The sequence below is a fragment of the Chiloscyllium plagiosum genome, chromosome 7 (assembly GCF_004010195.1).
Source record: "Chiloscyllium plagiosum isolate BGI_BamShark_2017 chromosome 7, ASM401019v2, whole genome shotgun sequence".
NCBI classification, from domain to species: domain Eukaryota; kingdom Metazoa; phylum Chordata; class Chondrichthyes; order Orectolobiformes; family Hemiscylliidae; genus Chiloscyllium; species Chiloscyllium plagiosum.
The window spans coordinates 24,704,565-24,716,333 of NC_057716.1; the positions used below are offsets into that span (position 1 = coordinate 24,704,565).

At 48.7% G+C, this 11,769-nt stretch overlaps 1 protein-coding gene across 5 annotated transcripts in view; it reads right to left on the bottom strand.

The window, feature by feature from the left end:
* Positions 1-744: 744 nt before the first annotated feature.
* Positions 745-11,769, bottom strand: part of LOC122551418 (disintegrin and metalloproteinase domain-containing protein 23-like) — a 153,935-nt gene continuing 142,910 nt past the window's right edge. For 2 of the 5 annotated variants that reach the window (XM_043693275.1, XM_043693274.1), the window contains exon 25: positions 745-2,022. In XM_043693275.1, coding sequence (XP_043549210.1) covers positions 1,853-2,022 — 170 coding nt within the window. In that variant the 3' untranslated portion in view covers positions 745-1,852. The remainder of the gene's footprint in view (positions 2,023-11,769) is intronic. The other 3 variants (XM_043693280.1, XM_043693277.1, XM_043693276.1) reach the window with 2 other exon arrangements.

Below are 11,769 nucleotides of genomic sequence, written 5' to 3' on the forward strand. Positions count from 1 at the left end.
GTTGGACAGGACTCTCTCACAAAACATTTCTGGTTTCCAGCACCTTTTCTGAGTCAGTTATTTCAGCGCCAAATTATTGGCCACTTTGTCCTTCGAAGCCACGACACCCCGGGTACAAAGATCTGACGCACAGATCAGTTGGGAGAGAAACAGCACTCGTAGCCCAGATAAGAAAATTCAGAGCGGGACAATCTAGCAATGAGTCCAGATTGAACAGAACGCGACCCATATAGCGCAGCCCAGTGTAACATCTTCATTGAGCAGTCTACTGCTCAGGGTGGGGCACTGGTGGGTTTGAGGGAAATGTGTTGATGTTTAACTTCTTTGTCCCCGTGCAACATGCCTACAGAGCAAGATTTTCCAAGCCAATTGTCTCAAATTTCCCAACCTGTTAACTAAAAATTTTGTTCCCTGGCATTTTGTTTCATTTTGAAAAAGCAGGAGAGTAAAGCTGAGCTGGACTGTCAGAAGAGGCATTCATCGGCAAACATCAACACTTCAATCTCTTCCCACTGCGCCAATCAGACGACTTCTATCACTGCCTGGACTGAACCATTCTGGCTTTCAATGGGACTTGCACATAAACTCATGGTTCTGGATCAGTGGTGCTGGAAGAGCACAGCAATTCAGGCAGCATCCAACGAGCAGCGAAATCGACGTTTCGGGCAAAAGCCCTTCCTGATGAAGGGCTTTTGCCCGAAACGTCGATTTCGCTGCTCGTTGGATGCTGCCTGAATTGCTGTGCTCTTCCAGCACCACTGATCCAGAATCTGGTTTCCAGCATCTGCAGTTATTGTTTTTACCTCATAAACTCATGGGTTGGCTCACCCAGTGGTCAATGTGCTGAGGCCTTGACCACCAGAAAGGGCAGTTCCAAACAGAGAGGGCTGCAAGTCTCTGAAAGGGAGGTAAATACAAAAAAAAAATGAACTCGCAAAAAAAAATACACACTCAGATGGAGAGCGGAAAGTGTCCTGATTATAATGGGATCAAGAGCTGGAAAGTGAATTTAGCTCAATCGCCATTTCTGACGCAATAATTCTCCCTGCCATTCAAACTTTCTAACGTTCAAATATTCATCCAAAATGTTCACCTGCTGGCCTTGAAACACCCACTATATATGTACATCTAGATTAACACAGATGGTTACAAGGTAGTGAAAGAGAGAAAAAAAAGTTCAGTTTGCAGTTTTCCATGTTTTTTTCCTTTACAGTCCCTATCTGGTTTGTGTACATCCATAAACATAATATTTTGAACGGCATCTGCCACTGTCTTGGTTACAAACTAGAAAATAAAGAGAGAGAGAGAGAGATCTCTGGCAGTTCGAAGCAGATTAAGTCGAATGTTGAGTGGATGGACCTGAGATTGGATGAAAGTGTCAACCCCCTGCTGTCAAGGGAAACAGAAAGTCGCCCGTCGATGGGAGCCAGTTCTTTTCCCCACCTGGAGTTTTCGTTTTAAAGTTTATTTTCCATGCGGGTACCCTCCGGACGGAGAACGCCGAGATGGGAGAAGTAAAAACAGGGAGAGGCGGACGAAACAAACGATGAACTGATGTGCAGCCAATGCCTCAGGACCGTGTGCCTCCCTCCACGCTGCAAGTGGACTTTTCCATGAAGTGGGAATCCTATTGTCTTGTGTGTGGCTCTTATTTCTCTCTGATGTGGTCGGGGGTGGGAGCGGGAAGGGGGAATTATCGAGGGGGTTGAGGAGGTGAAGGAGGCCCAGCTGCCTCCACCCCCCCCCCTCGCCGCGAGAGGGGAGGGGAAGATCTCGAGTCAACCTGACATTCCCGGGAGCTCTGGTCCTGTCGCTCTGCTCGTTGTGTTTCCTTCCTCGAGGAGTTTGACGCTCAGCAGCCGTTCCCAGAATCCACAGGCGATGAGATCGCTCCCTCTCCCCCCACCCTCCAGCCCGCACACACCCTCCGTCCCCACCATTGGCCTCTTTCCCCCCACACCTCCACCACCATTTCAAATCGCCCCAGCCTGGTTTGGATCATATCTTCGCTTCTTGACATTTCTTGCAGGGTGCAGCAGGAAGCAGAGGTGGAGAGGAGGAAGGATGAGGGGAGAGTAGGTGGAAGGGTGGGTGTTGGGGGTGGGGGGAAGGGGGGGGGGGGGAGAAGAAAAGATCATTAGTCACGGCACGCGGGATCTCCCTGATGTGCTGCCCTAAGCACACGGGCTCCTCATTCTAAAGCTTCGGATAATTGTCACAATTGCATCAGCATTCCCCTGGAGAGGATACAGGGATACAGGGCTTCAACTGGATCTCTGACCTGACTGAAATGAGTCAGCCTCAGGCTCCCTCCCTCCCCACTCACCACCCCTCCCTGCGCTATGCTGCCCCACCTCAGCCTTGGTTAGGTCTAAGTTGGCAGGCAGGTAGGTGCTGGGAGGGTTCAACCATGCCTGGACAAAGTCCCTCTGATTTCCTGCTCCTCCCCGCTGAGTGTGGCGCAGCAGCTCACCCAAGCATGTGCCAGACATTGGACCCGTGCCCTCCATTCCCATTGGCACAACTCAGAACGCCAACAGGGTCACGCTAGTTTGGGAGGTATCTCGTCCTGCCCTACCCTCGCTCCTCGGCTCAAATCGCCAGGCCAAGCCATTTCTCTCTGCGACAAAGGGGCACTGCCCCGCACAACATCCAAACTCCCAGCCTTTGATTCGTTCTAGTGGAAAGCTTTAGACTTGAGGGGTCCGTGCAGAACCAGAGCACAGCCGAGCAGAACAGGCTAGGGGTTACACTTACACAACACACTTACTGTGACACCCTGGGAAAATGGACAGAGCCGTGACTGTTACACTTCAAGAGATTTACGGGATTCGGGACAGCTTCCGGCCTACTTTCCTCCCATCACGGACTATAATTGGCTCTTGCCGGCACTGGGCTGTCCATTCTCTCAAGGAAGAAGGGGAAGGAAGGAGGAGGAGATGGTGGAAAAGAGGGAGGAAATAAAGCTTATTCCTTCATGGGGGAAAAAAAACAGCAAGACATCACAAAGCAATGGATATAAGGGTGTGCTCCAACCTCCCCAAAGTCTGGCTTGATGTGGGGCATATAAGCAAGGCCTCATGCTAAGGCATCTCAACCTGCTGTTGTTTTCTCTTCCTTCCAAAACATGCCCAGGACCAATAGAAATGGCATGCAAAATGAACCTAGGAGAAACCAGTAGAGTGTGTGCTCCCACACAAACAGTATACCAGAGGTCACAAACTATGTGGACAACCGGGAGTTAGAGCTTAACTCTTACGGCTACCCTCTCTCACAGTCATGAGAGCTCACCACTCTAATGACACCTAGAGTTGCCAACTCTCCGTGATTGTACAGGACATTCCAGGAGTTGAACACTCATCCCCGGAACACTGTTGTGAGCAACACAAGATAGAATGTGTGCCTTTTAGTTTTCACTTTCTTGGAACACTCTTGTTATAAACAGTTATAAACAACATACAGGAGTGGGAGTCAGCAAGAGGAATGGCTGATCGACTGCTCATGATATTCCAATGGAGCCCTGAAGGGATAGTGTACTTCCCAGTTGACATCAGGACAATGGTGTCCACAGGGATGAGCACGCTGGTTAGATCAATGGAGAAGGCTTTTCAGGTGGGGCGTGGTTGAAACTTCCAGGAATATACACGAGGAGAGTTGGTCACTCTAGGTATAATAATAATAATTGCAGGAGGTTTGTACTCAGACATTAGAGACCTATTTAGTTACTTCCCTCCACTTCTTGGTGCTTTCCCTCCCATTTGGTAGACAGTGATTGAAATGCCCTCACAGAGTTAGAGGTGGCTAGACAGAACAACGAGAACAGCAAGTGCGCTCTATGCCTGAAGCATACATCTCGTATTCTTACTGCAGGTTTGGCCAAAGATAGCCATTTTTTTTTAATCTCACCACATAGACACGGCAATACTTGCACCATTACTATGACCAAAATACACATCCGCTCCACAAGGCACCGCCCATCTCACCATTGTTCTGAGATGGTGAACACTGATTCAGATCACGGAAAAGACGAAGCCGAGAAGTCTCGTTGGCAAAGGCACCAGACACATGGACTTTATGAGGATTGTGCCAAGGCATGGTCGAGGTGTAAGGCAGACTGAACAAAACTGCAAACACCACAGTTATCGATCCCTCTAACCACCACCTGCATTCACTTCATCCCAATGGAGGGGAAGCAAGTCATGCTTAATCTCAAAGGATTGCCTGAGACGGGGTCTCCCAAAGTGAAGGGTCGTGACCCGAAGGGGGTGGAGTCATTGGGGCTCCAAGCTCTTAGGCTGCCCATAACCACCGTGACATTCGGAGTTCTCATATCTGTGTTTGTCCCCTCACAAATCCCCGCTGTCACAGACTGTCTCTCTCTCTCTCTCACAGTTTCCCCCTCTCACAGTTTACCACTCACTAACTCTCCCAGTCTGGTTCTCTCAGATTCTCCCACTCTCACAAAATACACAGCCACCCTCCGGCACAGTCCCTGGCAGTAGCAAGACCTATTCCAACAGACAACTCTAACAGTCCCTTGGGTACACTGACAGTATCAATGTAGATTTTGTGCACCAGTCACTAGAGTGGGGCTTGAACCCACAATCTTAAGAGTCAGAGGTGAGTGAGCTGCCCATTGAGGAACAGCTGCCATAGCTGGAGAGACTGTAACCAGCTACACCTGGTGTGTGAGCCATGGAGCAGCCAGATAGAGGGTCACCCCATGAATCAACAACCTGGAGGCTCCGAGCCATGTGATGAGGCTTGAGGCTGCTGGGGACACACCTTTGTCAATGCAGAGGAGAGTAAACCATGGTACAAGGCACCTCAGTAGGTTTAACGCAGGAACTTTGCAACAAGTGCAATTAGGGATTAGGTACAAGGGAGAAGCTCCTCACCTGCTGGAAAACCTTAACTTTCTAATCCACGTTCAGATGAAACACTACCAACTGGGACATGACAGACACAGGACGGGATATGCTAACTAGCTGCTTCTCGGAGTATGGCAGTGACTGGATGCAAACCCATTTGCTTCCCTAAAAACAAACTTGGCAGCCGGTGGGGAATGCTAATGTTATCAGGCCAACAGTTCAGACGCTGAGGCTGATACTATGGGGCAATGGTTTCAAATCTCACCACCGGTGGAATCTCAATGCAACTCATAAATCAGGAACTGAAACCCAATCTTGGCAATGGCTACTGACTGTCATTGAAAACCCATAATTCCCTCTACAGAAGGAAATCTGTCCTCCTTACCTGGTCTGACCTACATGTGAATTGAGACCCACAACGATGTGGTGACTCTTAACCGTTCTCTGAAATAGCTGGGTGAGTTGATCAGTATTAGGGATGGACAGCAAATGTTGTTGAGTAGTACCCAAACCCATGAAAGATTTTTCTTTTAAAAAAAACGCAGTTATACATCAACAACACCTTCAGACAATTCTCAAGATCATTACCAATCAAAACAAAATTGACACTGACGCCAAACAGCAGAAAGGATCACTAGCATCAAGCAATATTTTAAAGGGGGGGGGAGAGAATAAAGAGGTGAAAAGAGTTTGGCAGAGAATTGAGGAGCTCAGGACTGAGGTAGCTGAAGGACAATGGATCAGGGAGTATGAGAGGTTAGAATCAGAGGAATGCAGGGACCTCAGAAGGTTGTAGGGTTGGAGGAGATTACAAAGGTAAACAGGAGCTCCTGAAATGATTTGCAATCAAAGTTCTGTCTGATGGGGACCCAGGCAGGGCCAGCATGCACAGGGACGACGGGGTGAATGGGCTGGGTTGTGGGTTACAATTTTCGATGCGCTATTGATTGTGGGAGGAGTTCAGCATTTCCTCCATGTGTCTCAAGGGACTTCACAGCGCGGGAAACCTTACCTTCTGCCGGAGGTAGAATCCCAAATCCGGATGTTGTGTGGAACTGGTGACGCAACAATGTTTCAGCTTGTTTGAGGTGAGGTATGTGGGAATCACCTGTTCAACTCCACAGCCTGTGGTAGTTGGTAGCTCTGGCCAAAACTCCTCAAGGGTCATCGAGATGTCATGTGTTGACCTTCTCTCTCTCTCACCTCAAAGACACTTAATGCCATCGCCCAATCTTTCTAAGGTGCAAATTCAAAGTGAGCAATCACCAAGAATATGGATGCCCAAAAACAAAAGCAGACGTAGGGGTCCAATCATGAAAAAAGTAAAATAAATCCAACCTGGCTAATTATCCTTGTCGCAGTCAGCTCTCAAATGCCAACAATTTGAGGGGAAATGTCAGTGACAGTGGGCAGCACTCACTCAGAAACACTGCTCACTGATGCTCCATTTGGGTTCCGCCAGGGCCACTCAGATCCAGACCTCATTGTACCCTTGGCCCAAACACTGCTAAAAGAACCCGGTTTGCAAAGGAGACATGGGAGGGGCTACCTCAGACATCGAAACAGTATTTAATCGAGTGTTGCATCAAGGAACTTGAGCAAAGCTGAAGTCACGAGAACTGGGGGAAACTCTCCACTGGTTGGAGTCATACCTGGGCAGTAAAGCAAACATTTGTGGTTGTTGGAGGTCAGTCACCTCTGCTCCGGGACATCTCTGTAGGAGTTCCTCAGGGTAGTGTCCCATGTCCAACCATGTTCAGCTGCTTCATCAAGGACCTTCCCTCCACCATAAGGTCAGAAGTGGGCATGTTCGCCGATGACAGCACAATGTTCAGCAACATTCACAACTCCTCAGATACCGAAGCAGTCCATGACTGTAGGCTGCAAGACCTGGACAACATTCAAGCTTAGGGACAAGTGGGAAGTAATAGCATGACACACCAGTAGCAAGCAGTGACCATCTTTGGAATGGCATGGTGGCCCAGTGGTTAGCACAGGGACCTTGGTCCGATTCCAGACTAGAGCAACTCGAGTTTGGAGTGTGCACATTCTCCCCATGTCTGGGTGGGTGCTCCGATATCCTCCCCCAATCCAAAAATGTGCAGGTTAGATGGATTGGCCATGCTGAATTGCCCATAGTGTCCAGGGATGGGCAGGATAGGCTAATTGGCACTGGGAAATGCAAGGTTACAGGGATAGGGTAGGAGTGGGTCTGGGTGGGATGCTTTCTGGAGGGCTGATGTGGACTTGATGGGCCAAATGGCCTGCTTCCACGCTGAAGGAAGTCTATGCTCTCTAACAAGAGAGAACCTAACTTGAGGTGCATTACCATCGCTGAATTCCACGTCCACCATCAACATCCGATTGATCAGAATCATATATATACACTGTGCCTCCAAGAGACGGTCAGAGACTGTGACTGCTGTGGTCAGTAACTCACCATTTCATTCCTAAAAGCCTGCCCACCACCCAGAAAGTGAAAGTGAGGACCATGATTGAACACTCCATATCTCTGGTACTCTCAACCTGCCCAAAGCTCCAACAACACTGAAGCAGCAATTCTCCAAAGCTCATTTAAAAGCACCTTTCAAACCCATGACCTCTACCCTCCATAAGACCAAGGGCAGCAGATACATGGAAACATTGCCAGCAGCAAGATCGCCTCTAAGCCACTCACCATCCTGACTCAGAAATGTATCACTTGTTCTTTCAGTGCGGCTGAATAAAAATCCTGGTGCCTACCTCCCGCAGACCAGAGAGCAGCACCACCTTGCCAAAGGCAACTGGAGATGAACAATAAATGCTGAGCCAGCCAACGATGTCCACATCCCACTGAGGAACTTGAGAAGAAGGACCTCTAGTTGACACTTTCACAACCACTCGGCGAGTGGCAACAGGAGAAAGGAGATGAGGTGCACAAGAAGCTCCAAGGAATGGCACGGAGAGTTGAGAAGGTGGGAGTCATGTTCCTGGAAAAGACGGAGAGACACGAGACCTTGGAAGGCAACTCTATATTCAAGTTGTTGGATGATCAATGAAAGTTGCTGAAGACTAAGGTAATATGGCCAAGTGGAGCTGGGTGTGAGATGGGATCTAAAAGAAGCATCATAAAGTATTAATGTGTCACACTGTCTTCGTGAGTATCGGTTCTGCCTCTCTTAACAATAATTGCCAGCATCCAGGATGTAACATCTGACTAACCAAGTCGACTTTTTCGGATGTGCTGACTGAAATAAGGCCAGGTAAATGACTACATGAGTGGCTTGGAGGGGAACTTGCAGCTGCTGGGGTTCCTATGTATCTGCTGCCCTTGACCTTCCAGGTGGAAGTGGTCATGAGCTTGGAAGATGCTGTCTAAGAAGTTGTATTTCTGCAGTGCATCTTGTCAATGACACAAATTTGCTGCTACTGAGCGTGGGTGGTGGAAGGAGTGGATGCTTACAGACGTAGTGCCAGTCAGACAGGCTGTTTTGTCCTGGTTGGTATCAAGCTACTTGAGTGTTGTTGGAGCTGCACTCATCCAGGCAAGTGGGGAATATTCCATCACACTCCTGACCTGTGCCTTGTAGATGGTGGACAGACTTTGAAGAGTCAGGAGGTGAATTAGTCACTGCAGGATTCCTAGCCGCTGAGCTGCTCTTGTAAGCACTGCCATTTACATGGCTGGTCCAGTTCAGTTTCTGGTCAATAGTGGGGGATTCAGTGATGGTAATGCCATTGGATTTCAAGGGATGGTGGTTTGGTTCTCTCTGTGTTGAAGACGGTCATTGCTTTGCATTTGCGTGTCATGAATATTACTTGCCACTTGTCAGCCCAAACTTGGGTATTGTCCAGTTCTTGCTTCAGGAGGCAGAATATGATGAGTCTGTAGCACAGAGAGACACTGCCTTGCATCTTCAATCCATGTGGCAGCAATGATGAGCGGACAGTGTTTTCTCAAGTTGGAATCAAAAGGTTATGGGTTCAAGTCCCATTTTGGAGGCTTGAGCACAAGGTGTAGTATTGAGGGAACATTGAACTGTTTGAGATGCCATTTGTTGGAAGACAATAAACTAAGCCCCTCGCTGCCTTCTCGAGTGGACACTGGCAACATTCTGTAGAAGGGTATATCCATCCCTCAACCAACAATAGTGAAAGGGGATTATCTGATCATGAATTCACTAGTATTTATTAGTCCTTGCTGTGTGTAATTTTCCTGCTATATTTCCTAAATTTACTCCCATGTCTCGGCAGCTGCATCATGCTGTAGACAGTGGGGATTGGAATGGAGTATTTCCCGCTCTTACAGCAGATGACACCAAAATGGGTGGCGCACAGACAGCAGAGAAGGTTATCTCAGAGCACAATGGGACTTTGATCAGATGGACCAACAAGTTGGGAAATGGCAGCTGGGTTTAATTTAGATAACTGTGAGGTTGCATTTTGATAAGACCAAACAGCATAGGACTTATACAGTTAATAGTACGGCCCTGGGGAGTGTTGCTGAACAAAGAGACCTAGGGGTGTGGGTGCATAGTTCCTTGAAAGTGGAGTCGCAGGGAGATACGATGGTGAAGAAGGCGTTTGGTATGCTTTCCTTTATCAGTCAGAGTATTGAGTACAGGAGTTGGGAGGTCATGTTGCGGCTGTACAGGACATTGGTTAGGCCACTGTTGGAATACTGTGTGCAATTCTGGTCTCCCTGCTATAGGAAAGTTGTTGTTAAATTTGAAAGGTTTCAGAAAAGATTTACAAGGATGTTGCCAGGGTTGGAGGATTTGCGCTATCGGGAGAGGCTGAATAGGCTGGGGCTGTTATCCCTGGAGTGTCAGAGGCTGAGGGATGACCTTATAGAGGTTTACAAAATTATGAGGAGCATGGATAGGATAAATAGACAAAGTCCTTTCCCTCTGGTAGGGGAATCCAGAACTAGAGGGCATAGGTTTAGGGTGAGAGGGGAAAGATATAAAAGGGATCCAAAGGGCAACCTTTTCACACAGAGGGAGGTGTGTATATGGAACAAGCTGCCAAGTGTTTGTGTGGGGGTGGGGGGGGTTTTACAGTTATAACATTTAAAAGACATCTGGATGGGGACATGAATTGGACAGGTTTAGAGGGACGTGAGGACAATGGCAGCAAATGGGACTAGATTAATTTAGACTATCTGGTTGGCGTGGACTCTGAAGAGTCTCTGTCTGTGCTGTACATCTCTGTGATGACTCTACGTCAGCATGCAACAGGCTCAGTCCCAGTAATCAGTAATTAGAAGAAGCTTGCTCTGCTCTGTCCTCTCAGTGTGATTCAAACCTAACGTAAAATATTATTAAATACTGCACTATGTACCAAACCACTCTGAACAAGGTCCGTACCGGTTTATGGTCCTACACAACTGTAGTGATGTGTACTAAACCTGTAAGGTTGTGAAGAATAGTCCAGTTTGCACGTTTAATTGCCAATATCAAGGACCAGGAAAGGGCAGATATTCAGCAGTGTTGGTCAGGAGTGAGCAGTGGGGGAAGCAGGAAACACAGTGCTCCCTGACAGTCCACTCCTGTCTACCCCAGTCACCATCAATTCACTGGAATTACTGATGTTGACACCCACACGGAGAGTTTCCACACACCCGGAGATCAAACCACTTGCATTTATATACAGCCTGGAATGTAACAAACTGTCCCAAGGCGCTGCACAGGAGCAACATAAAACAAACTGCAACAGCAAGCCAACTAAGGAGATATTAGGAAGTATGCCATCTCGATGCAACACAGTGCGGCATGGCAACTGCAAAGAGTTGTGAACACGGTGGGATAGTGGGTAACACAGTGCAATAGTGGGTAACATGGTGGGATAGTGGGTAACACGGTGGGACAGTGGATAACACGGTGCAATAGTGGGTAACACGGTGGGACAGTGGATAACACGGTGGGACAGTGGATAACACGGTGGGACAGTGGATAACACGGTGCGATATTGGGTAACACGGTGCGATAGTGGGTAACACGGTGCGATAGTGGGTAACAGGTGGGATAGTGGGTAATTCGGTGGGACAGTGGATAACATGGTGGGATAGTGTGTAACACGGTGCAATAGTGGGTAACACAGTGGGATAGTGGGGAACATGGTGGGATAGTGAGGAACACGGTGGGATAATGGGTAACGCGGTGGGATAGTGGGAAATACGGTGGGATCGTGGGTAACATGGTGGGATAGTAGGTAACGTGGTGGGATAGTGGGTAACACCTTGGGATAGTGGGTAACGCGGTGGGATAGTGGGTAACACGGCGGGATAGTGAGTAATTCGGTGGGACAGTGGATAACATGGTGGGATAGTGGGTAACACGGTGGGCTAGTGGGTAACGTGGTGGGATAGTGGGTATCACGATGGGATAGTGGGAAACGCGGTGTGATAGTGGGTAACGCGGTGCGATAGTGGGTAACGCGGTAGGAGCGTGGGTATCGCGGTGGGACAGTGGATAACGCAGTGGGAGTCTGGGTAACGCGGTGGGATAGTGGTAACATGGTGGGATAGTGAGACCCGCGGTGGGATAGTGAGTAACACGGTGGGATAGTGGGTACCACGATGGGATAGTGGGTAACACGATGGGATTGTGGGTAACACGGTGGAATAGTGGGATAGTGGGTAATGCGGTGGGATAGTGGGTAACACAGTGGCATAGTGGGGAACATGGTGGGATAGTGGGTAAAGTGATGGGATAGTGGGTAACGTGGTGGGATGGTTGGTAACACGGTGGGATAGTGGGTAACGTGGTGGGATAGTAGGTAAAACGGTGATAGTGGGTACCATGGTGGGTTAGTGGGTAAAACGGTGGGATAGCGGGTAACGTGGTGGGATAGCGGGTATCGCGGTGGGATAGTGGGAAACGCGGTTTGACAGTGGGTAACATGGTGGGATAGTGGG